Source organism: Oncorhynchus mykiss, chromosome 18 (assembly GCF_057628025.1).
Source record: "Oncorhynchus mykiss isolate SJ-2025 chromosome 18, ASM5762802v1, whole genome shotgun sequence".
NCBI classification, from domain to species: domain Eukaryota; kingdom Metazoa; phylum Chordata; class Actinopteri; order Salmoniformes; family Salmonidae; genus Oncorhynchus; species Oncorhynchus mykiss.
The window spans coordinates 16,996,503-17,022,659 of NC_143039.1; the positions used below are offsets into that span (position 1 = coordinate 16,996,503).

Consider the following 26,157-nt stretch of genomic DNA (forward strand, 5'->3'; position numbering starts at 1 on the left):
AGGACAATACAGTGCCACTGACACGGCCCGCTACCAAAACCTGCGGGCTCTCCTTCACCGCAACCAACGTGAGTAAAACATTTAAACGTGTTAACCCTCGCCAGGCTGCAGGCCCAGACGGCATCCCCAGCCGGCGTACACATCCTCGGCATACACATCACGGACAAACTGAAATGGTCCACCCACACAGACAGCATGGTGAAGAAGGCGCAACTTCAGGAGACTGAAGAAATTAGCTTGTCACCAAAAGCACTCACAAACTTTTACAGATGCGCAATCGAGAGCATCCTGTCGGGCTGTATCACCTCCTGGTACGGCAACTGCTCCGCCCACAACCATAAAGCTCTCCAGAGGGTAGTGAGGTCTGCACAACGCATCACCGGGGGCAAACTACCTGCCCTCCAGGACACCTACACCACCCGATGTCACAGGAAGGCCATAAAGATCATCAAGGACAACAACCACCCGAGCCACTACCTGTTCACCCCGCTATCATCCAGAAGGCGAGGTCAGTACAGGTGCATCAAAGCAGGGACCGAGAGACTGAAAAACAGCTTCTATCTCAAGGCCATCAGACTGTTAAACTGGGAGGTAGAGTATTGAGGTGCTGGGAGGTAGAGTAGTGAGGTGCTGGGAGGTAGAAGGAGGTAGAGTATTGAGGTGCTGGGAGGTAGAGTATTGAGGTGCTGGGAGGTAGAGTATTGAGGTGCTGGGAGGTAGAGTAGTGAGGTGCTGGGAGGTAGAAGGAGGTAGAGTATTGAGGTGCTGGGAGGTAGAGTATTGAGGTGCTGGGAGATAGAGTATTGAGGTGCTGGGAGGTAGAGTATTGAGGTGCTGGGAGGTAGCCAGATCTAGAGGCCATTGTGGGACTCAGATTAATTCAAGGCACTGCTGCAGTAACCCCTCTGTTCCACTGCATCACCCTTATAAACAATTTTACACACATAAAAACAAGAACAAAGCATTTATTTATTTTATCTTGTTTATTTCACATGGACCACATGCAACTAAAACTCACTAGAAATGTTATGCATTGTACTAGATTTGTAAAATTCAGGACATACTCCCAAATGAATCCAAACAACGTCTCAACACACTATACAGAAAAATGGGGGAAAATAAATGGGAACAAAGACACCAACTAAAACATATTCTACTGTAGATCAGATTCCAAGCATTATCCTCTGATTTTAACACCAAAACCATATCAAACATCATGGTCTAAACAGGCCGCAAAGAAGTCATGCTGCACAAATGAACCAATCATTGACCACCACGTTAGATACATTGCAGTCAGGCTTCAGATTATAATATCTTATTGATGTGGTTTCTGACATGATGTTAAACACCTAGATGTCATGAAATTTGGTGTACGACTACTTGGCAGACCCCCTGGAAAGCGGCCCAATATTATCAGCACTTCTGCCTTTTTGGACCCCAATTCAGTCAGTGTGATTGACAGGAGAGATGACCAATGGGGCTGAGTTTGAACCCTCCTCATTATCACAGGGGTTCAAGTATGGATATAGCTTCTCAGTGAAGATACAACCAGTGAAAGAGTAGATATGAGACCTGTTTTCTACATCATAAAAGGAGATCTGACCCTCCTCGTAATCCACAAACACCCCCACCTTCTGGGGTTTCTGACTCAGGAAGAGGTGCATATGGGGTGTGTCCTTGGCTATATACTTATTCCTATTCATATACAGAGCCCAGAGTCCACCCTCAGGGCTTACAGCTGTTGGGCCCTTCCTGATGATGGACTCTCTGGCCACTCCTACCTGCCATTCAATCTTCCCTCTCACCTGAACCTCAAAGTAGAATCTCCCTGAGGAGAAGCCCTCCTTTCCCAGGACCGATAGATAACATTCAAACCTCTCTGGGAGGTCAGGGAGAATCTGCCGTATGTCTCCATAGCTCACTTGTTTCCTGTCCTCCGACACAATGAGCTTGCAGTGTGCTGTATCAGGATCCAGAGTCACATCCACTGACCACTGCTGTAACCTCCTCAGCTCAGGATCCAGTCGCTCCTGGACCATCTGCTGCACTTGTGCTACTTCTCCAGGCTTGGAAGAGGACTCCTCTCTGTCTGAGACCTTCATCCTCTTAAAATGATCTGCAACATCTCTGAGTGTTGTGTTGGTTTTTAGGTCAGGTCTTCTGTTGAATGTGTCCTTACACAGTGGACACTGGCACAGGGCAGTGCTGTTCCAGTATTCATTGATACAGGCCTTGCAGAAGTTGTGTCCACATGGAATAGAGACTGGCTCAGTGAACACATCCAGACAGATTGAGCACAGGAACTGCTCTTCAGACAGGACATTGCTGGAGGTGGCCATTTCTGAAACCTAATAGAAGACCACAGAGTTAGAAATGTAGCTGTCTTCATTTTAGAGTTTTACTGCCCCCTGCTGAACTGGAGTGCTTGTTCAGGAACATGATTTATTGATTGATCCCTTCCACTGGCTTGGATGGAATCCTGTGATCCCTCCCTAACCCAGAACAAGTCCCACCCACTAGACTACTTTAAAAGGATGCATGTCTCTGTGTGAACAATCTTGTTTTCCCCATTCTATCTGTGGAAAAACCAGTTCTATAAAATGACTTCCTTGAATGAGTCAGTGTTGGAAGGTATCTTTAGAAGGTTAAACAAGAGTGTATATAGCTCTACTAAAATAATATTGATTCAGTGTTCCACAGACAGACCATGCGTTTTACCCAGAGTACTGTAGATAGAGAAACGATATCCAGGAGATGTATAATTTGTTCTACCTTTGTATATTATGGAGCACATGCACTAAATGTCTTTACATTTGGAGAAGTGACTTTCAACGTACTTGTAACATTGTCAATTCTCACATTTTTACCTGATTGTTTTACAAAGATCAAAGAAAGAACAGCTGAGAAACACAAAGTAATGTGATTTTGGAGTAAAATGATCACCAGTGTCCATATTCATCTCTTTCTCTACTTACCTGGGTGTGTTTTTCCTCTTTGTCTTGTGAGAAGGTTGACTGTGTATCTGTGTGTAGAGTGATGTGGAGCAGGAGAGTTATGCAGTTTCACATTAGCTAAATGTTATCACTCAACTCCTCCCTGTTCTGCACACAACTTAGTCAATCACGGACTACAAAACGAAATCCAGCCCAGTCACGGACACCAATGTCTTGCTCCCAGACAAACTAAACAACTTCTTTGCTCGCTTTGAGGACAATACAGTGCCACTGACACGGCCCGCTACCAAAACCTGCGGGCTCTCCTTCACCGCAACCAACGTGAGTAAAACATTTAAACGTGTTAACCCTCGCCAGGCTGCAGGCCCAGACGGCATCCCCAGCCGGCGTACACATCCTCGGCATACACATCACGGACAAACTGAAATGGTCCACCCACACAGACAGCATGGTGAAGAAGGCGCAACTTCAGGAGACTGAAGAAATTAGCTTGTCACCAAAAGCACTCACAAACTTTTACAGATGCGCAATCGAGAGCATCCTGTCGGGCTGTATCACCTCCTGGTACGGCAACTGCTCCGCCCACAACCATAAAGCTCTCCAGAGGGTAGTGAGGTCTGCACAACGCATCACCGGGGGCAAACTACCTGCCCTCCAGGACACCTACACCACCCGATGTCACAGGAAGGCCATAAAGATCATCAAGGACAACAACCACCCGAGCCACTACCTGTTCACCCCGCTATCATCCAGAAGGCGAGGTCAGTACAGGTGCATCAAAGCAGGGACCGAGAGACTGAAAAACAGCTTCTATCTCAAGGCCATCAGACTGTTAAACTGGGAGGTAGAGTATTGAGGTGCTGGGAGGTAGAGTAGTGAGGTGCTGGGAGGTAGAAGGAGGTAGAGTATTGAGGTGCTGGGAGGTAGAGTATTGAGGTGCTGGGAGGTAGAGTATTGAGGTGCTGGGAGGTAGAGTAGTGAGGTGCTGGGAGGTAGAAGGAGGTAGAGTATTGAGGTGCTGGGAGGTAGAGTATTGAGGTGCTGGGAGGTAGCCAGATCTAGAGGCCATTGTGGGACTCAGATTAATTCAAGGCACTGCTGCAGTAACCCCTCTGTTCCACTGCATCACCCTTATAAACAATTTTACACACATAAAAACAAGAACAAAGCATTTATTTATTTTATCTTGTTTATTTCACATGGACCACATGCAACTAAAACTCACTAGAAATGTTATGCATTGTACTAGATTTGTAAAATTCAGGACATACTCCCAAATGAATCCAAACAACGTCTCAACACACTATACAGAAAAATGGGGGAAAATAAATGGGAACAAAGACACCAACTAAAACATATTCTACTGTAGATCAGATTCCAAGCATTATCCTCTGATTTTAACACCAAAACCATATCAAACATCATGGTCTAAACAGGCCGCAAAGAAGTCATGCTGCACAAATGAACCAATCATTGACCACCACGTTAGATACATTGCAGTCAGGCTTCAGATTATAATATCTTATTGATGTGGTTTCTGACATGATGTTAAACACCTAGATGTCATGAAATTTGGTGTACGACTACTTGGCAGACCCCCTGGAAAGCGGCCCAATATTATCAGCACTTCTGCCTTTTTGGACCCCAATTCAGTCAGTGTGATTGACAGGAGAGATGACCAATGGGGCTGAGTTTGAACCCTCCTCATTATCACAGGGGTTCAAGTATGGATATAGCTTCTCAGTGAAGATACAACCAGTGAAAGAGTAGATATGAGACCTGTTTTCTACATCATAAAAGGAGATCTGACCCTCCTCGTAATCCACAAACACCCCCACCTTCTGCGGTTTCTGACTCAGGAAGAGGTGCATATGGGGTGTGTCCTTGGCTATATACTTATTCCTATTCATATACAGAGCCCAGAGTCCACCCTCAGGGCTTACAGCTGTTGGGCCCTTCCTGATGATGGACTCTCTGGCCACTCCTACCTGCCATTCAATCTTCCCTCTCACCTGAACCTCAAAGTAGAATCTCCCTGAGGAGAAGCCCTCCTTTCCCAGGACCGATAGATAACATTCAAACCTCTCTGGGAGGTCAGGGAGAATCTGCCGTATGTCTCCATAGCTCACTTGTTTCCTGTCCTCCGACACAATGAGCTTGCAGTGTGCTGTATCAGGATCCAGAGTCACATCCACTGACCACTGCTGTAACCTCCTCAGCTCAGGATCCTGTCGCTCCTGGATCATCTGCTGCACTTGTGCTACTTCTCCAGGCTTGGAAGAGGACTCCTCTCTGTCTGAGACCTTCATCCTCTTAAAATGATCTGCAACATCTCTGAGTGTTGTGTTGGTTTTTAGGTCAGGTCTTCTATTGAATGTGTCCTTACACAGTGGACACTGGCACAGGGCAGTGCTGTTCCAGTATTCATTGATTCAGGCCTTGCAGAAGTTGTGTCCACATGGAATAGAGACTGGCTCAGTGAACACATCCAGACAGATTGAGCACAGGAACTGCTCTTCAGACAGGACATTGCTGGAGGTGGCCATTTCTGAAACCTAATAGAAGACCACAGAGTTAGAAATGTAGCTGTCTTCATTTTAGAGTTTTACTGCCCCCTGCTGAACTGGAGTGCTTGTTCAGGAACATGATTTATTGATTGATCCCTTCCACTGGCTTGGATGGAATCCTGTGATCCCTCCCTAACCCAGAACAAGTCCCACCCACTAGACTACTTTAAAAGGATGCATGTCATCACAGGCTTTTGTCTCTGTGTGAACAATCTTGTTTTCCCCATTCTATCTGTGGAAAAACCAGTTCTATAAAATGACTTCCTTGAATGAGTCAGTGTTGGAAGGTATCTTTAGAAGGTTAAACAAGAGTGTATATAGCTCTACTAAAATAATATTGATTCAGTGTTCCACAGACAGACCATGCGTTTTACCCAGAGTACTGTAGATAGAGAAACGATATCCAGGAGATGTATAATTTGTTCTACCTTTGTATATTATGGAGCACATGCACTAAATGTCTTTACATTTGGAGAAGTGACTTTCAACGTACTTGTAACATTGTCAATTCTCACATTTTTACCTGATTGTTTTACAAAGATCAAAGAAAGAACAGCTGAGAAACACAAAGTAATGTGATTTTGGAGTAAAATGATCACCAGTGTCCATATTCATCTCTTTCTCTACTTACCTGGGTGTGTTTTTCCTCTTTGTCTTGTGAGAAGGTTGACTGTGTATCTGTGTGTAGAGTGATGTGGAGCAGGAGAGTTATGCAGTTTCACATTAGCTAAATGTTATCACTCAACTCCTCCCTGTTCTGCACACAACTTAGTCAATCACGGACTACAAAACGAAATCCAGCCCAGTCACGGATACCAATGTCTTGCTCCCAGACAAACTAAACAACTTCTTTGCTCGCTTTGAGGACAATACAGTGCCACTGACACGGCCCGCTACCAAAACCTGCGGGCTCTCCTTCACCGCAACCAACGTGAGTAAAACATTTAAACGTGTTAACCCTCGCCAGGCTGCAGGCCCAGACGGCATCCCCAGCCGGCGTACACATCCTCGGCATACACATCACGGACAAACTGAAATGGTCCACCCACACAGACAGCATGGTGAAGAAGGCGCAACTTCAGGAGACTGAAGAAATTAGCTTGTCACCAAAAGCACTCACAAACTTTTACAGATGCGCAATCGAGAGCATCCTGTCGGGCTGTATCACCTCCTGGTACGGCAACTGCTCCGCCCACAACCATAAAGCTCTCCAGAGGGTAGTGAGGTCTGCACAACGCATCACCGGGGGCAAACTACCTGCCCTCCAGGACACCTACACCACCCGATGTCACAGGAAGGCCATAAAGATCATCAAGGACAACAACCACCCGAGCCACTACCTGTTCACCCCGCTATCATCCAGAAGGCGAGGTCAGTACAGGTGCATCAAAGCAGGGACCGAGAGACTGAAAAACAGCTTCTATCTCAAGGCCATCAGACTGTTAAACTGGGAGGTAGAGTATTGAGGTGCTGGGAGGTAGAGTAGTGAGGTGCTGGGAGGTAGAAGGAGGTAGAGTATTGAGGTGCTGGGAGGTAGAGTATTGAGGTGCTGGGAGATAGAGTATTGAGGTGCTGGGAGGTAGAGTATTGAGGTGCTGGGAGGTAGCCAGATCTAGAGGCCATTGTGGGACTCAGATTAATTCAAGGCACTGCTGCAGTAACCCCTCTGTTCCACTGCATCACCCTTATAAACAATTTTACACACATAAAAACAAGAACAAAGCATTTATTTATTTTATCTTGTTTATTTCACATGGACCACATGCAACTAAAACTCACTAGAAATGTTATGCATTGTACTAGATTTGTAAAATTCAGGACATACTCCCAAATGAATCCAAACAACGTCTCAACACACTATACAGAAAAATGGGGGAAAATAAATGGGAACAAAGACACCAACTAAAACATATTCTACTGTAGATCAGATTCCAAGCATTATCCTCTGATTTTAACACCAAAACCATATCAAACATCATGGTCTAAACAGGCCGCAAAGAAGTCATGCTGCACAAATGAACCAATCATTGACCACCACGTTAGATACATTGCAGTCAGGCTTCAGATTATAATATCTTATTGATGTGGTTTCTGACATGATGTTAAACACCTAGATGTCATGAAATTTGGTGTACGACTACTTGGCAGACCCCCTGGAAAGCGGCCCAATATTATCAGCACTTCTGCCTTTTTGGACCCCAATTCAGTCAGTGTGATTGACAGGAGAGATGACCAATGGGGCTGAGTTTGAACCCTCCTCATTATCACAGGGGTTCAAGTATGGATATAGCTTCTCAGTGAAGATACAACCAGTGAAAGAGTAGATATGAGACCTGTTTTCTACATCATAAAAGGAGATCTGACCCTCCTCGTAATCCACAAACACCCCCACCTTCTGCGGTTTCTGACTCAGGAAGAGGTGCATATGGGGTGTGTCCTTGGCTATATACTTATTCCTATTCATATACAGAGCCCAGAGTCCACCCTCAGGGCTTACAGCTGTTGGGCCCTTCCTGATGATGGACTCTCTGGCCACTCCTACCTGCCATTCAATCTTCCCTCTCACCTGAACCTCAAAGTAGAATCTCCCTGAGGAGAAGCCCTCCTTTCCCAGGACCGATAGATAACATTCAAACCTCTCTGGGAGGTCAGGGAGAATCTGCCGTATGTCTCCATAGCTCACTTGTTTCCTGTCCTCCGACACAATGAGCTTGCAGTGTGCTGTATCAGGATCCAGAGTCACATCCACTGACCACTGCTGTAACCTCCTCAGCTCAGGATCCAGTCGCTCCTGGACCATCTGCTGCACTTGTGCTACTTCTCCAGGCTTGGAAGAGGACTCCTCTCTGTCTGAGACCTTCATCCTCTTAAAATGATCTGCAACATCTCTGAGTGTTGTGTTGGTTTTTAGGTCAGGTCTTCTGTTGAATGTGTCCTTACACAGTGGACACTGGCACAGGGCAGTGCTGTTCCAGTATTCATTGATACAGGCCTTGCAGAAGTTGTGTCCACATGGAATAGAGACTGGCTCAGTGAACACATCCAGACAGATTGAGCACAGGAACTGCTCTTCAGACAGGACATTGCTGGAGGTGGCCATTTCTGAAACCTAATAGAAGACCACAGAGTTAGAAATGTAGCTGTCTTCATTTTAGAGTTTTACTGCCCCCTGCTGAACTGGAGTGCTTGTTCAGGAACATGATTTATTGATTGATCCCTTCCACTGGCTTGGATGGAATCCTGTGATCCCTCCCTAACCCAGAACAAGTCCCACCCACTAGACTACTTTAAAAGGATGCATGTCTCTGTGTGAACAATCTTGTTTTCCCCATTCTATCTGTGGAAAAACCAGTTCTATAAAATGACTTCCTTGAATGAGTCAGTGTTGGAAGGTATCTTTAGAAGGTTAAACAAGAGTGTATATAGCTCTACTAAAATAATATTGATTCAGTGTTCCACAGACAGACCATGCGTTTTACCCAGAGTACTGTAGATAGAGAAACGATATCCAGGAGATGTATAATTTGTTCTACCTTTGTATATTATGGAGCACATGCACTAAATGTCTTTACATTTGGAGAAGTGACTTTCAACGTACTTGTAACATTGTCAATTCTCACATTTTTACCTGATTGTTTTACAAAGATCAAAGAAAGAACAGCTGAGAAACACAAAGTAATGTGATTTTGGAGTAAAATGATCACCAGTGTCCATATTCATCTCTTTCTCTACTTACCTGGGTGTGTTTTTCCTCTTTGTCTTGTGAGAAGGTTGACTGTGTATCTGTGTGTAGAGTGATGTGGAGCAGGAGAGTTATGCAGTTTCACATTAGCTAAATGTTATCACTCAACTCCTCCCTGTTCTGCACACAACTTAGTCAATCACGGACTACAAAACGAAATCCAGCCCAGTCACGGATACCAATGTCTTGCTCCCAGACAAACTAAACAACTTCTTTGCTCGCTTTGAGGACAATACAGTGCCACTGACACGGCCCGCTACCAAAACCTGCGGGCTCTCCTTCACCGCAACCAACGTGAGTAAAACATTTAAACGTGTTAACCCTCGCCAGGCTGCAGGCCCAGACGGCATCCCCAGCCGGCGTACACATCCTCGGCATACACATCACGGACAAACTGAAATGGTCCACCCACACAGACAGCATGGTGAAGAAGGCGCAACTTCAGGAGACTGAAGAAATTAGCTTGTCACCAAAAGCACTCACAAACTTTTACAGATGCGCAATCGAGAGCATCCTGTCGGGCTGTATCACCTCCTGGTACGGCAACTGCTCCGCCCACAACCATAAAGCTCTCCAGAGGGTAGTGAGGTCTGCACAACGCATCACCGGGGGCAAACTACCTGCCCTCCAGGACACCTACACCACCCGATGTCACAGGAAGGTCATAAAGATCATCAAGGACAACAACCACCCGAGCCACTACCTGTTCACCCCGCTATCATCCAGAAGGCGAGGTCAGTACAGGTGCATCAAAGCAGGGACCGAGAGACTGAAAAACAGCTTCTATCTCAAGGCCATCAGACTGTTAAACTGGGAGGTAGAGTATTGAGGTGCTGGGAGGTAGAGTAGTGAGGTGCTGGGAGGTAGAAGGAGGTAGAGTATTGAGGTGCTGGGAGGTAGAGTATTGAGGTGCTGGGAGATAGAGTATTGAGGTGCTGGGAGGTAGAGTATTGAGGTGCTGGGAGGTAGCCAGATCTAGAGGCCATTGTGGGACTCAGATTAATTCAAGGCACTGCTGCAGTAACCCCTCTGTTCCACTGCATCACCCTTATAAACAATTTTACACACATAAAAACAAGAACAAAGCATTTATTTATTTTATCTTGTTTATTTCACATGGACCACATGCAACTAAAACTCACTAGAAATGTTATGCATTGTACTAGATTTGTAAAATTCAGGACATACTCCCAAATGAATCCAAACAACGTCTCAACACACTATACAGAAAAATGGGGGAAAATAAATGGGAACAAAGACACCAACTAAAACATATTCTACTGTAGATCAGATTCCAAGCATTATCCTCTGATTTTAACACCAAAACCATATCAAACATCATGGTCTAAACAGGCCGCAAAGAAGTCATGCTGCACAAATGAACCAATCATTGACCACCACGTTAGATACATTGCAGTCAGGCTTCAGATTATAATATCTTATTGATGTGGTTTCTGACATGATGTTAAACACCTAGATGTCATGAAATTTGGTGTACGACTACTTGGCAGACCCCCTGGAAAGCGGCCCAATATTATCAGCACTTCTGCCTTTTTGGACCCCAATTCAGTCAGTGTGATTGACAGGAGAGATGACCAATGGGGCTGAGTTTGAACCCTCCTCATTATCACAGGGGTTCAAGTATGGATATAGCTTCTCAGTGAAGATACAACCAGTGAAAGAGTAGATATGAGACCTGTTTTCTACATCATAAAAGGAGATCTGACCCTCCTCGTAATCCACAAACACCCCCACCTTCTGGGGTTTCTGACTCAGGAAGAGGTGCATATGGGGTGTGTCCTTGGCTATATACTTATTCCTATTCATATACAGAGCCCAGAGTCCACCCTCAGGGCTTACAGCCGTTGGGCCCTTCCTGATGATGGACTCTCTGGCCACTCCTACCTGCCATTCAATCTTCCCTCTAACCTGAACCTCAAAGTAGAATCTCCCTGAGGAGAAGCCCTCCTTTCCCAGGACCGATAGATAACATTCAAACCTCTTTGGGTTGTCAGGGATATTCTGCCGTATGTCTCCATAGCTCACTTGTTTCCTGTCCTCCGACACAATGAGCTTGCAGTGTGCTGTATCAGGATCCAGAGTCACATCCACTGACCACTGCTGTAACCTCCTCAGCTGAGGATCCTGTCGCTCCTGGACCATCTGCTGCACTTGTGCTACTTCTCCAGGCTTGGAAGAGGACTCCTCTCTGTCTGAGACCTTCATCCTCTTAAAATGATCTGCAACTTCTCTGAGTGTTGTGTTGGTTTTTAGGGCAGGTCTTCTGTTGAATGTGTCCTTACACAGTGGACACTGGCACAGGGCAGTGCTGTTCCAGTATTCACTGATACAGGCCTTGCAGAAGTTGTGTCCACATGGAATAGAGACTGGCTCAGTGAACACATCCAGACAGACAGAGCACAGGAACTGCTCTTCAGACAGGACATTGCTGGAGGTGGACATTTCTGAAACCTAATAGAAGACCACAGAGTTAGAAATGTAGCTGTCTTCATTTTAGAGTTTTACTGTCCCCTGCTGTACTGGAGTGTTTGTTCAGGAATATGATTTATTGGTTGATCCCTTCCACTGGCTTGGATGGAATTCTGTGATCCCTCCCTAACCCAGAGCAAGTCCCACCCACTAGACTGCTTTAGTTTACAGAATGGCAATAAAAGGACAGCCACAGAGTTAGATATATCCTGTTAGAGGTCGTAGCAAAAAGTAGATTTATACCTTAATAGACATTGATACCCAATTATGAGAGGGCCATAAACAATAACTAATAATGCTGCATATGGTTAAATCTCACCTTCCTGGTAAAAATGGTTTTAGTTGCTGAGGTGTAGTCATTGACTTTTGAGGACACAAGCTCAAGTACATAGTAGAAAAATGATGCTAACATGTGAATTTTTTTTAAATTGAACCTTTATTTAACTATTCAAGTCGGTTAAGATCAAATTATTTTGGACTCCCGATCACAGCCGGTTGTGATACAGCCCGGAATTGAATCAGGGTCTGTAGTGACACCTCTAGCACTGAGATGCAGTGCCTTTAGAACGCTGTGCCACTAGGGAGCCCAGGTAAATATCATGTTATGTAGCTCCTATTCAACCAAAGTGGTTGAATGGGGCCTGAAATGACTGAAATGCCTTCTAAATATAGTAATAATTAAATGATCTATTGACTAACTATATGATTTCAACTTCCTTATAACTGTAAAATAATATATTTTGTGAAAGTACAATATGGCACCATTTTCATAGAACTGATGATAGTGAATGGTCTTCCCTGCTGGCTCTGAGCAATGCACAGATGCCATTTAAATGCCTGCCGACTTATAGTAACTCCCGCTTTAAGTACAAAGTGATGTTTGTCCATCTGTGACCAAGAGAAAGGGGCTGTTTCAGTTCTACAAAATGGTTTTGTATTTTTTCATGTTGGTTGGTCTTACTCTGTGTGAACATCACAGCGTTTGGGGCTGTGACCTACTGAGCCAGAGGAGATCAGTCCTTTGTTTGAATAGGTCCTGCTTTTTTGGTCTCACTCCTTCAGCTATTGAGTGGAACGGGACAACCTTAATGCTTTTTTGTAAATCCTTCCATTTGTTTCTAAACCCTCCACAGACACATCTACAAGCCAAAAACATTCAGGACAAATCCAAAACCCAAGTAAGTCCCTGATGTCAGGACTTTGTCTCTAGCAGGTCTTAGAGGGTGCACGTGGAACCTCTTATCTTTGGCATTGGGGAGTGTCATGGAGGGCCAGCTCCATTTTAAAGTAGTTGGTACATTTTCTTCTTTCCTGTTTTTGAGGGGTTGTAGAGCCAATGTTGGTGATTTACTGCCACCTTCCACGCTGGAGTGTCTGCTCAGTAGTGTCTGATCCCTTCAACTGATCTGGATGGAGTTATCTGATCTCTCCCTAACCCACAGCAAGTCCCACTCCGTTGACTACTTTAAAATGTTGCACGCTATCGGTCACAGGCATTTGTCCCAAGTGCCAAACCTTTTCTCACTCTGTGGAGGAACCGAATATTCGTATAGCTCACCTTAGATCGTTCATAACCTTGTGGCACCAGACTGATTGCTGCGTTCACCATTCTGTTTTACTGCACGTATAAGTCTGGGCTTTCTCCAACAGAAGGGCGTTTGGACCAGCCATTTTCTTTCTTATTCCAATCAGCTTCCTCCTTAGAAATAGGGGGTGTATATGGGACAAAAACCCACGCAACCAAATAGTGTGCTTTGAATTAGGCCGTCCTCTGATTGAATGGAACGTGTGATCCAATCGCTGACAAGTAGTTTTGAATTATACCTGCCGTTATAGACATGTACTCAAACTGTTTAAATTAATTAATTGTTAATTAACTGGTAATTCAACCAATATGGTTGGACTTTAGAGCCCTGGTTGGCATAGAGTCAAGTCTACAAAACCTTGTGGATTTTATTCATAACGGATTCTAGTTTTGGGAACAGAAAATTGTAGTGAAATCAGATTTTCATCTATGAAAACGTTTTGCTGAATGTCAACCCAGTTTCAGATATGGTAAGGAGATGGAGCCCCTAGTGGATGTGACAGGTTGTCCTCTAGTATTCAAATAGCGAATTTCAGTATAAGGCTTTATCGTTCCAGGAAGGACATTTTATGGTTATGGATGCACTATAGATGTGATAAGGAGAACGGGGATGGATCACATATAGAGGATATCCTCACGTTTGTTATGGGCTTCCTGTCCTGACCATATTTGGTAAGAAGAGGAAGTCCAGTGATAAGGCAGACAAGAGGAGCAACATGATGGATGAAACGTCCAATCTGTATACAGATTGAAAGGTTGTCAATGAGTCAAGTCTACAAAACTTAGTGGACCTTTTTCATAACAAGTTTTGTGAACAGAAAATTGTATGGAGATCTGTGAAAGAACATCAACCCACTTTCAGTTTCCTTCTGCCTTGCACTGGACCTCTTCTTACCAAATATGGTCAGGACAGGAAGCCCCTAGCAGTTGTGATAAGTCAGCGTTTTCCATGTCTGTCTGTGGAGCAACTATAACATGAAAGGACTTCCTGGAATTAGCCAAAATGACATAGGAATTCCCTATTTGAACACTACATTTATCTTTATATGGTAAGACGTGTGTATGTACATGTAGTTCTACCGAAATGATATTGATTCAGTTTTCCACAGACAGACCCTGCTTTTAATACAGAGTAGTAAGAGAAAATAATATACTTACTATGACTGAGGTGGTTGTCCCACCTAGCTATTTTAAGATGAATTCACTGACTGTGACTCACTGGATAAGAGCGTCTGCTAAATGACTTAAATGTAAATGTTTTCACATTTTGGATAAGTTCACATTTTGGATAAGTTCACATTTTGGATAAGTTCACATTTTGGATAAGATAAGTTCACATTTTGGATAAGTTCACATTTTGGATAAGTTCACATTTTGGATAAGATAAGTTCACATTTTGGATAAGTTCACATTTTGGATAAGTTCACATTTTGGATAAGATAAGTTCACATTTTGGATAAGATAAGTTCACGTTTTGGATAAGTTCACATTTTGGATAAGTGACATTTAACATACTTGTAACATTGTCAATTCACAAATTATTCCAGATTTTTTTTTTTAAACACATCTGAAGTAAAAACAGAACAGGTGAGAAACACAAAGCAGTGTGATTACAGAGTAAATAATCCAGGTTAATCTCTTTCTCTACTTACCTGGGGGGAGGGGGTCCCTTTTTGTCTTGACAGAAGGTTGACTGTGTCGCTGTGTGTAGAACGATGAGGAGCAGGAGAGTTATTGCACTTTATACTTCCACTTTCACAATCAGATATGGCCAGTCAATCAAATCAACGTTTATTAGGCACGTGCACACAGTACAGTGAAACGCTCGCTAACTCTTCTCAAAAATGCTGTACAATATCATTCAAAAATCAAATGCCAAATACAAAAGCGCCAAAAATAACAAGTAGTAATAAAAAGTAGAAGGAAAAACTAGTATGAGAAGTATGTACATATTATATCTGTGATTTATCAAAATGGAGACTTTAATACAAGTAGCGAAGTGACTTGGTACTGCAGCTTCAGTAAACAGCAGTTGAAACCAGAGGAGCACTGTCTCCTAGTCTGCTGTGTTCTGTTGCTGCTGGTCTGCCCGTCATCTGTCCACCAAACCAGAGGTGTTAGGCTAGGTAAACTGCCACTGACATGACGTTGTGAATGTATTTTCCCTTCCATTTACAAGCTGAATTGCAATAAACATGATGCACACATAGTATTACATAGAATGCTGTTTTATTTGATGGTTACCAGGTTGACCTCGTGTAAAGGGTCAGGCTGGGGTTGGAGGCCAGGGGTCAAGGTTGACCATAATAAATAAAATGGGTTGGTATCTCTCTACCCAGGGCCATCTGGCAGCGCTGCTGGGGTTGCGGTTCTGAGTCAGGTGCTGAACCCAAACAAACCACTCATCCTAATCCCCCTAACCCTATCTAAAGTACACACATGATTTATCCTGCTTCTGCTCTCTCTTTCTGTCCCTATATCTCTGTTCCTCACTATCTTTTTTCTCTCCCTCTATCTCTCTATTGCTCTCTTGATTTGTAGGTATTTCTCTCCTAGGTTATTCTCTCTCAGCTCAGCTGGTATTTCTCTCCTAGGTTATTCTCTCTCTGCTCAGCTGGTATTTCTCTCCTAGGTTCTTCTCTCTCTGCTCAGCTGATTCCCCTCTTTCTTGCCATCTAACATCTCTTTCTCTCTCTCTCCTTGTTATTCCCTCATTCCCCTCCCTGTCCTCCGTTGTCTCTCCTTGTTATTCCCTCTTTTCCCTCCCTGTCCTCTGTTGTCTCTCCTTGTTATTCCCTCATTCCCCTCCCTGTCCTCCGTTGTCTCTCTTTCTCTTCCTCCAGCTTATCTTTCCCTGGATCCCTCTTCCTACTCTCACCCTGGCTCCCGAGGTAAAGTGCTTCCCTCTATCTCTCTCTGCATCTTTCTCCATGGATAGCTCCAGAGCGTGAGGGGTAGGGCTTCAGTCCTCCAGTAGGCCCAGACAGTGCTCTCAAACCTGGATTAGACTAGGCTGAGTGGCCCCCTGGAGCTCTGGAGTCTTTCTCTTGCTATACCTTAGGACAGCATACACTCACACACTATGTCTACTGCCACTAGTGGGCTTGTCCTGGCATCTAGTAGTGTGTGGATGCATAGCTTGTAGTGTCTTAGGCTGTTTCACAGGAAAGTTGGTGTGCTTGCATGGAGGCGCATGCATTAGCATATATAGTCTGTGTCTTTGTGCATGAACGTGTTGCTTATTTTGGTGTGTGTGTGTACAGTATACATGTATGTGTGTGTATGCTGCCGTGTTTTCTTGTTCCCCTGCTAAAATGTGATTGTCTCTCTCTCGTTCTCGCCATCTCTCTCGTTCTCTCCTGTTCTCTATCTATCTCGCTCTCGCTCTCTCTCTCTCTCTCCAGTTCTCAGTGCTGATAGGGTGGAGCAGATGACCAAGACCTACAATGACATTGAGGTTGTCACACATCTATTGGCTGAGGTGGGCTCTCATTGGTGCACGGTCTTTGACACATGGCGGTGATTAGTTGTCATTGATGATTCTGACCGCGTGATTGGTGGACTAACTGTTGTATGTATCATTGATTGCAGCGGGACCGGGACTTGGAGCTGGCCGCTCGGATTGGTCAGTCTCTGCTTCAGAGGAACCACCTGCTCCAGGAACGCAATGAGTCTGTGGAGGAACAGCTAGCACAGGCCCTGGACCAGGTAACACACACACACTACTGTACGCACACACACTACTGTACGCACACACACTACTGTACGCACACACACTACTGTACGCACACACACTACTGTACACGCACACACACTACTGTACACGCACACACACTACTGTACACACACACTACTGTACACACACACACTACTGTACACACACACACACTACTGTACACACACACACACTACTGTACGTACACACACACTACTGTACGCACACACACTACTGTACACACACACACACACACACACTACTGGACACACACACACTACTGTACACACACACACTACTGTACGCACACACACTACTGTACACACCACACCCCCTCTGACCCCCCCTGTCCCAGGTGCACCAGCTACAACATGAGCTGGGGAAAAAGGATGAGTTGCTGCGGATGGTGGCCAGCGCTTCGGAGGAGAGTGAGACTGATTCCAGCTGCTCAACGCCGCTGCACCCCCGCCAACCCCTAGCACCAGCTGTGGCCCTCAGCCAGCTGGAGGCCCTGCAGGGGAAAATGTCTGATCTGGAAGAGGAGAACCTGGCCCTACGCTCTGAGGTATAGCTGACATGACACCCTATTTCCTAGAGTTCACTACTTTTGACCAGGACCCATAGGGTTAAGGTTAGGATAAACGTTAGGGTGATCTGATCCCAGATCTGTGGTCCGTGCCAATTCTACTCCGACTGTGCACTTTATGCGGTCCAGGCTTTTAAACGCTTCATAGTGGGGCCCCCCCACCTTACTCTAACCTCTGTACCTCTGGTCCTACCAGGCCCCCCCCACCTTACTCTAACCTCTGTACCTCTGGTCCGACCAGGCCCCTCACACCTTACTCTAACCTCTGTACCTCTGGTCCGACCAGGCCCCTCACACCTTACTCTAACCTCTGTACCTCTGGTCCGACCAGGCCCCTCACACCTTACTCTAACCTCTGTACCTCTGGTCCTACCAGGCCCCCCCCACCTTACTCTAACCTCTGTACCTCTGGTCCTACCAGGCCCCTCACACCTTACTCTAACCTCTGTACCTCTGGTCCTACCAGGCCCCCCCCACCTTACTCTAACCTCTGTACCTCTGGTCCTACCAGGCCCCCCCCACCTTACTCTAACCTCTGTACCTCTGGTCCTACCAGGCCCCCCCCACCTTACTCTAACCTCTGTACCTCTGGTCCTACCAGGCCCCTCACACCTTACTCTAACCTCTGTACCTCTGGTCCTACCAGGCCCCTCACACCTTACTCTAACCTCTGTACCTCTGGTCCGACCAGGCCCCTCACACCTTACTCTAACCTCTGTACCTCTGGTCCTACCAGGCCCCCCCCACCTTACTCTAACCTCTGTACCTCTGGTCCGACCAGGCCCCTCACATCTTACTCTAACCTCTGTACCTCTGGTCCTACCAGGCCCCTCACACCTTACTCTAACCTCTGTACCTCTGGTCCTACCAGGCCCCCCCCACCTTACTCTAACCTCTGTACCTCTGGTCCGACCAGGCCCCTCACACCTTACTCTAACCTCTGTACCTCTGGTCCTACCAGGCCCCTCACACCTTACTCTAACCTCTGTACCTCTGGTCCGACCAGGCCCCTCACATCTTACTCTAACCTCTGTACCTCTGGTCCGACCAGGCCCCTCACATCTTACTCTAACCTCTGTACCTCTGGTCCGACCAGGCCCCTCACACCTTACTCTAACCTCTGTACCTCTGGTCCGACCAGGCCCGTCATTTGATAGTTCCTCACACCTCACTGTAAAACCCTGTGGTCCGACCAGGCCCGCCATCTGATAGTTCCTAACACCTCACTGTAAACCCTATGGTCCGACCAGGCCCGTCATCTGATAGTTCCTAACACCTCACTGTAAACCCTGTGGTTCGACCAGGCCCATCATCTGATAGTTCCTAACACCTCACTGTAAAACCCTGTGGTCCGACCAGGCCCGTCATCTGATAGTTCCTAACACCTCACTGTAAACCCTATGGTCCGACCAGGCCCGCCATCTGATAGTTCCTAACACCTCACTGTAAACCCTGTGGTTCGACCAGGCCCATCATCTGATAGTTCCTAACACCTCACTGTAAACCCTATGGTCCGACCAGGCCCGTCATCTGAAGACGGAGACCATCACCTTCGAGGAGAAAGAACAACAGCTGGTCAGCGACTGTGTCAAGGAGCTACGTGAGTCACATGCACTCAAACACACACACACACACACACAAAAAAGGAATGAATCAGGTCAATTAACAAGTAATTAGGTTATTGATCTCTAATGATTAAAGAGCTGTGTGGGTGTGGGTTGGTTCAGGTGAGTCCAACAGTCAGATGGTGAACCTGACAGAGGAGCTGTCCCATAAGAATGAAGAGGTGATGCGACACCAGGAGGAGATTTCCCAGCTCCTCTCCCAGATAGTAGAGCTCCAACACCGCGTCAAAGAGGTGAGGGGAGAGGAAGAGCGCAGTTTGAAGTTGATGTTGTAGTAATACTTGTAGAGGAATAGTACTAAGGAAGTGTGTTTCCAGCTGGCCCTGGAGAAAGAGGAGCTGAGGATTCACCTACAGGCCTCGAAAGATGCCCAGAGATCACTCACTGCAGAGGTGAGTTGTCTAGCAATGAACAGTTCAATGAACTCTGACTCCATAGAAGTGCCTTAAGGTGGGCCCTTTTTCCGAACTCTCCAACATCATTTGAACCACCGCTATATGTCAGAGCAGAACTGCACCTGATAAGCAGTATGATATGGCCCAGAGTTGTAGTATTTAAAATATTATCTTGGGTTTCGTCTGCTATGTTGACACAAGCAGTGAATTTGTGTTCAATGTTATTAGCTGCATCAAGGTTTAAGTTAAGGTGTTTATTACTGAAGAATGAGTATGTGTGGAATACGGTCATGAAGTGTGGGTATTTAACTGTTGTGTAGCTGAACCAGCTAGCAGAGGGTTAACTGTGTTGTTGTGTAGCTGAACCAGCTAGCAGAGGGTTAACTGTGTTGTTGTGTAGCTGAACCAGCTAGCAGAGGGTTAACTGTGTTGTTGTGAAGCTGAACCAGCTAGCAGATGGTTAACTGTGTTGTTGTGTAGCTGAACCAGCTAGCAGAGGGTTAACTGTGTTGTTGTGTAGCTGAACCAGCTAGCAGAGGGTTAACTGTGTTGTTGTGTAGCTGAACCAGCTAGCAGATGGTTAACTGTGTTGTTGTGTAGCTGAACTAGCTAGCATAGGGTTAACTGTGTTGTTGTGTAGCTGAACCAGCTAGCAGAGGGTTAACTGTGTTGTTGTGTAGCTGAACCAGCTAGCAGAGGGTTAACTGTGTTGTTGTGTAGCTGAACCAGCTAGCAGAGGGTTAACTGTGTTGTTGTGAAGCTGAACCAGCTAGCAGATGGTTAACTGTGTTGTTGTGTAGCTGAACCAGCTAGCAGAGGGTTAACTGTGTTGTTGTGTAGCTGAACCAGCTAGCAGAGGGTTAACTGTGTTGTTGTGTAGCTGAACCAGCTAGCAGATGGTTAACTGTGTTGTTGTGTAGCTGAACTAGCTAGCATAGGGTTAACTGTGTTGTTGTGTAGCTGAACCAGCTAGCAGATGGTTAACTGTGTTGTTGTGTAGCTGAACTAGCTAGCAGAGGGTTAACTGTGTTGTTGTGTAGCTGAACCAGCTAGCAGAGGGTTAACTGTGTTGTTGTGTAGCTGAACCAGCTAGCAGAGGGTTAACTGTGTTGTTGTGTAGCTGAACCAGCTAGCAGAGGGTTAACTGTGTTGTTGTGTAGCTGAACTAGCTAGCAGAGGGTTAACTGTGTTGTTGTGTAGCTGAACTAGCTAGCAGAGGGTTAACTGTGTTGTTGTGTAGCTGAACCAGCTAGCAGAGGGTTAACTGTGTTGTTGTGTAGCTGAACTAGCTAGCAAAGGGTTAACTATGTTGTTGTGTAGCTGAACCAGCTAGCAGAGGGTTAACTGTGTTGTTGTGTAGCTGAACCAGCTAGCAGAGGGTTAACTGTGTTGTTGTGTAGCTGAACCAGCTAGCAGAGGGTTAACTGTGTTGTTGTGTAGCTGAACTAGCTAGCAGAGGGTTAACTGTGTTTGGGGTAAAAAAAACTAAGGTCAATGTCCTTGCCCCAGCTGAAATCTAATTAGCTAACAAAGAAAATCCCCATAAAAGATAAGTGTTAGATATCTGTTCTTTTGCATTAGATGCATCTCATTCCACCGCATGTGTATACTGTATGTCACACTTCCACATCTGAGGTGAAAGGTGACAGTGCTAGAGTGGTGTTTGTCAGACCATGAGACATCTTGAAAATAGTTATTGTCACAGAATGATCTGTAGCGTCCGACCGGTTTGGACTACAAAACTATTACCTCTATGGAAAGATGAGACTACTCTCAGTAACACGATGGTGTTCTCCGTTTTGCTCTACGACCCCCCCCACACGAGTCTCAGTACAGTCGATCTGCCTGTAGTGTCTGATCAGTCTGGGCTACACACTAATTTGACCCTCTGTGGAACACGTACTCTACCGGTCAAATGTTTTAGAACACTTAGTCATTCAAGGATTTTATTTATTTAGACTATTTTCTACATTGTAGAATAATAGTGAAGACATAAACTATGAAATAATACATATTATAAGTGTTAAACAAATCAAAATATAGCCACCCAAATCAAATAGCCACCCTTTACCTTGATGACAGCTTTGCACACTCTTGGCATTCTCTCAACCAGTTTCAACTAGAATGCTTTTCCAACAGTCTTGAAGGAGTTCCCACATATGCTGAGCACTTTTTGGCTGCTTTTCCTTCACTCCGTGGTCCGACTCATCCCAAACCATCTCAATTTGGTTGAGGTCGGGAGATTGTGGAAACCAGGTCATCTGATGCAGCACTCCATCACTCTCCTTCTTGATAAAATAGCCCTTACACAGCCTGGAGGTGTGTTGGGTCATTGACCTGTGTTGGATTATTATCCCCCCCCCCCCGGCTTATGGGTTAACTATGTTGTGTTGTATAGCTGAACCAGCTAGCAGTAGTGTTAACTATGTTGTGTTTTGTAGCTGAACCAACTAGCGGAGGGTTAACTATGTTGTGTTGTGTTGTATAGCTGAATGAGCTAGCGGACCGTAATGTAGAGTGTGTGGGGATGCTACATGAGTCTCAGGAAGAAATCAAGGAGCTGCGCAGTAAGAACACTCCGTCTGCAGGCATGAGACGACACCTGCCCTACGGACTCTTCCCCATGGTGAGATATATACCTTCTGTAATGTGTGTGTGTGTGTGTTAGGGATGTAACGAGTCACCAAAACACAGATCCAGCTCAGACAGATCCAGCTCAGACAGATCCAGCTCAGAGAGGGCCAGCTCAGACAGATCCAGCTCAGAGAGGGCCAGCTCAGACAGATCCAGCTCAGACAGATCCAGCTCAGAGAGGGCCAGCTCAGACAGATCCAGCTCAGAGAGGGCCAGCTCAGACAGATCCAGCTCAGAGAGGGCCAGCTCAGACAGATCCAGCTCAGAGAGGGCCAGCTCAGACAGATCCAGCTCAGAGAGGGCCAGCTCAGAGAGGGCCAGCTCAGAGAGGGCCAGCTCAGAAAGGGCCAGCTCAGACAGATCCAGCTCAGACAGATCCAGCTCAGACAGATCCAGCTCAGAGAGGGCCAGCTCAGACAGATCCAGCTCAGAGAGGGCCAGCACAGACAGATCCAGCTCAGAGAGGGCCAGCACAGACAGATCCAGCTCAGAGAGGGCCAGCACAGACAGATCCAGCTCAGAGAGGGCCAGCACAGACAGATCCAGCTCAGAGAGGGCCAGCTCAGACAGATCCAGCTCAGAGAGGGCCAGCTCAGACAGATCCAGCTCAGAGAGGGCCAGCTCAGACAGATCCAGCTCAGAGAGGGCCAGCTCAGACAGATCCAGCTCAGAGAGGGCCAGCTCAGACAGATCCAGCTCAGAGAGGGCCAGCTCATGAGCTCCATCCGCAGCAGATTTGTATTTAGAATGGAAAATGAATGTGTTTATGCAGCAAATTTCAGTGCATCGATTCATTCTCTAATTAAACCCAATCATTTCAAACTAAAACGTATCGTTCCTGTATCTTATTGAAGCCCATGTATCTAGGTATCTATCAAATTATCTTTAAAGTGTAAGATGCATATCCATAGTGTGTGTATGTGTGTGTGTCAATCCTATTTATGTGTGAATATGTGTGCGTGTGCCCAATAGTGTGTGTACCTATTAATGAGTGTAAATGACTGTGTCTCAGGACTCCCTGGCAGCAGAGATTGAGGGCACCATGAGGAGAGAGCTGAGTGTCGAGGACGAGGTGGCTTTCCAGGACCAGAAGTGAGTATAGAACACACACACACCGACAACAACAAACACACACACACACACACACACACCCACACCGACAACAACAAACACACACACAAATAGAAGAGCAAAAGCAATCAAAGCAGAAGCTCCCCTCTCTAACTCCCCTCTCTAACTCCCCTCCTCTCTTCCCCTCTCTAACTCCCCTCCTCCTCTAACTCCCCTCCTCTCTTCCTCTTCTCGAACTCCCCTCCTGTAACTCCCCTCCTCCTCTAACTCCCCTCTCTTCCTCCTCTTCTCTCTTCATCTCCTCTCTACCTCCTCTCCTCTCTTCTTCCCTCTCTCCCCGTCCCCAGAGTTTCCCAGAAGAAGGTGTTTCAGACTGTACGCGTGGTCAACGAGTCGGTAGAGCGAGCTGCGGCGATGGCCACGCCCCCTATCCCCGGCTCGGGAGGCAGCTGCCTGGTGATGACGGCCCAGCCCTTCCTGTCCGCACAGGGGATCGACCAATCCCACGGCCGCGCCAAGTGAGTTACCCAGGTTGATCCTGATTGTTAGACCTGCAGCCTAAAGCACCCGTATTGACTGTAGTGGATTCATTGAGTCAGTGGCAACAACATGTGAGAGAATTCAAAGCATATTATTTGATATGATTTCATTCAAACCTATTTCAGTGAATTTAGAGCCCACAGAGGAGTATATTTGGGTAAGCATGTGTTTGTGTTGCGTGTCTGTCTGTCTTTGTAGTAGGGAGGAGGTCCCGCTCGGCAAGCCTGGCGCACCAGGAGGAAATGACCTCGTGTCGGCGCTGCACCGCCTCTCCCTGCGGCGGCAGAATTTCCTGTGCGAGCGGCAGTTCTTCCAGGCGGAACGCGACAAGAAGCTGGAGGCCCTGGCTGGGGGGCCGGAATCGGATGTGGAGGGGAGTGGCTACAGCTCACCAATGAGCAGCGTCATGTCATCCTTCACCAACCTATCAGAGTTCTCGGTCTCGTCCAGCTGTTTTAAGACCTTCCTGCCTGAGAAGCTGCAGATCGTCAAGCCCATGGAGGGTAAGGATACGTTCATGCTTTAAGTGTAGTCATGATAATGGGCGCGTTCCAGGCAGTGCGATAAGCAGCCCCTCTGCACAAGACCAATTAGTGAGAAAAATATCAGAATTGGGCTGCCTGTCTAAACACACCCTTAGAGATGTGGTTACTGAATGTAGGTGGCCTGGAATGCAGCCAAAAGCTATGATATCTATCCAGGAGTTATTCCTGACCCAATATCTATGATGTCTATATTATCATATCTGTATACTGGTACTCTTGAAATTAGGATATTAATTAGGAGTTTTAGTTTAGTTGTGACGTAACACATTGATCCCTGACCTCTAACCTTTGCCCTCTCTAGGCTCCCTGAGACCAGAGTTTGAACCCACTTGGTCACATTATGATATCTGTCAACTGTAACACTCCTAATTGTCATCTGTGAGTAATGCCTGACCCCTAACCTTTAACCTCTGACCCCTCTAGGCTCTCTGACTCTGCACCACTGGCAGCAGCTGGCCATGCCCCACCTGGGCACCATCCTGGACCCCCACCCGGGCGTGGTCACTAAGGGCTTTCGGCCCCTGCCCCATGATGCTCTCGCCGACACAGTCTACCGCCTCACTGACCTGGAGGAAGACGAAGAGGGAGGCAACGAAGAACAGAAATATGACATGAGAGGTACTTTTATTCACTATGTACATTTCACAATTGATACATACATACATACATACATACATACATACATACATACATAGTGGGGCAAAAAAGTATTTAGTCAGCCACCAATTGTGCAAGTTCTCCCACTTAAAAATATGAGAGAGGCCTGTAATTTTCATCATAGGTACACTTCAACTATGACAGACAAAATGAGAAAAAAAAATCCAGAAAATCACATTGTAGGATAGATAGATAGATCTCTCCTATTGTAAATGACTGACTGGGTATTATATATATATATATATATATATATATAGATAGATAGATAGATAGATAGATCTCTCCTATTGTAAAATGACTGACTGGGTATTATATACAGTGCCTTGCGAAAGTATTCGGCCCCCTTGAACTTTGCAACCTTTTGCCACATTTCAGGCTTCAAACATAAAGATATAAAACTGTATTTTTTTGTGAAGAATCAACAACAAGTGGGACACAATCATGAAGTGGAACGACATTTTTTTGATATTTCAAACTTTTTTAACAAAAAAAACAAAAACTGAAAAATTGGGCGTGCAAAATTATTCAGCCCCTTTACTTTCAGTGCAGCAAACTCTCTCCAGAAGTTCAGTGAGGATCTCTGAATGATCCAAGTTGACCTAAATGACTAATGATGATAAATACAATCCACCTGTGTGTAATCAAGTCTCCGTATAAATGCACCTGCACTGTGATAGTCTCAGAGGTCCATTAAAAGCGCAGAGAGCATCATGAAGAACAAGGAACACACCAGGCAGGTCCGAGATACTGTTGTGAAGAAGTTTAAAGCCGGATTTGGATACAAAAAGATTTCCCAAGCTTTAAACATCCCAAGGAGCACTGTGCAAGCGATAATATTGAAATGGAAGGAGTATCAGACCACTGCAAATCTACCAAGACCTGGCCGTCCCTCTAAACTTTCAGCTCATACAAGGAGAAGACTGATCAGAGATGCAGCCAAGAGGCCCATGATCACTCTGGATGAACTGCAGAGATCTACAGCTGAGGTGGGAGACTCTGTCCATAGGACAACAATCAGTCGTATATTGCACAAATCTGGCCTTTATAGAAG

The 26,157-nt window shown here is 45.9% G+C and overlaps 4 protein-coding genes and 1 pseudogene across 6 annotated transcripts in view; 1 reads left to right on the forward strand and 4 right to left on the reverse strand.

Moving 5' to 3' along the window:
• LOC110495570 (trafficking kinesin-binding protein 2) overlaps positions 1-26,157 on the forward strand; it is a 54,926-nt gene that overhangs the window by 22,237 nt on the left and 6,532 nt on the right. The window contains exons 4-15 of one of the 2 annotated variants that reach the window (XM_090207470.1): positions 16,182-16,229; positions 16,743-16,819; positions 16,930-17,046; positions 17,409-17,618; positions 19,161-19,239; positions 19,367-19,497; positions 19,582-19,656; positions 22,148-22,285; positions 23,306-23,385; positions 23,712-23,882; positions 24,103-24,407; positions 24,873-25,067. In XM_090207470.1, coding sequence (XP_090063596.1) covers positions 16,182-16,229; positions 16,743-16,819; positions 16,930-17,046; positions 17,409-17,618; positions 19,161-19,239; positions 19,367-19,497; positions 19,582-19,656; positions 22,148-22,285; positions 23,306-23,385; positions 23,712-23,882; positions 24,103-24,407; positions 24,873-25,067 — 1,626 coding nt within the window. The remainder of the gene's footprint in view (positions 1-16,181; positions 16,230-16,742; positions 16,820-16,929; positions 17,047-17,408; positions 17,619-19,160; positions 19,240-19,366; positions 19,498-19,581; positions 19,657-22,147; positions 22,286-23,305; positions 23,386-23,711; positions 23,883-24,102; positions 24,408-24,872; positions 25,068-26,157) is intronic. The other variant, XM_090207471.1, reaches the window with a different exon arrangement.
• Positions 965-3,077, reverse strand: LOC149975417 (E3 ubiquitin-protein ligase TRIM39-like). Its single transcript, XM_090207476.1, has 2 exons — positions 2,976-3,077; positions 965-2,348 (listed from the first exon to the last, which is right to left on the reverse strand). Exon 2 carries the CDS (start codon positions 2,337-2,339, stop codon positions 1,443-1,445), a length of 897 nt encoding a protein of 298 aa, XP_090063602.1. The 5' UTR covers positions 2,340-2,348; positions 2,976-3,077; the 3' UTR covers positions 965-1,442.
• On the reverse strand, positions 3,263-5,385 carry LOC149975418 (E3 ubiquitin-protein ligase TRIM39 pseudogene; annotated as a pseudogene). Its single transcript, XR_016488300.1, has one exon. The product of XR_016488300.1 is annotated as an E3 ubiquitin-protein ligase TRIM39 pseudogene (transcript).
• On the reverse strand, positions 5,585-9,359 carry LOC149975419 (E3 ubiquitin-protein ligase TRIM39-like). The gene is made up of 2 exons (XM_090207474.1): positions 9,258-9,359; positions 5,585-8,630 (listed from the first exon to the last, which is right to left on the reverse strand). Exon 2 carries the CDS (start codon positions 8,619-8,621, stop codon positions 7,725-7,727), a length of 897 nt encoding a protein of 298 aa, XP_090063600.1. The 5' UTR covers positions 8,622-8,630; positions 9,258-9,359; the 3' UTR covers positions 5,585-7,724.
• On the reverse strand, positions 10,698-11,731 carry LOC149975420 (E3 ubiquitin-protein ligase TRIM39-like). The gene has a single exon (XM_090207477.1). It carries the CDS (start codon positions 11,724-11,726, stop codon positions 10,830-10,832), a length of 897 nt encoding a protein of 298 aa, XP_090063603.1. The 5' UTR covers positions 11,727-11,731; the 3' UTR covers positions 10,698-10,829.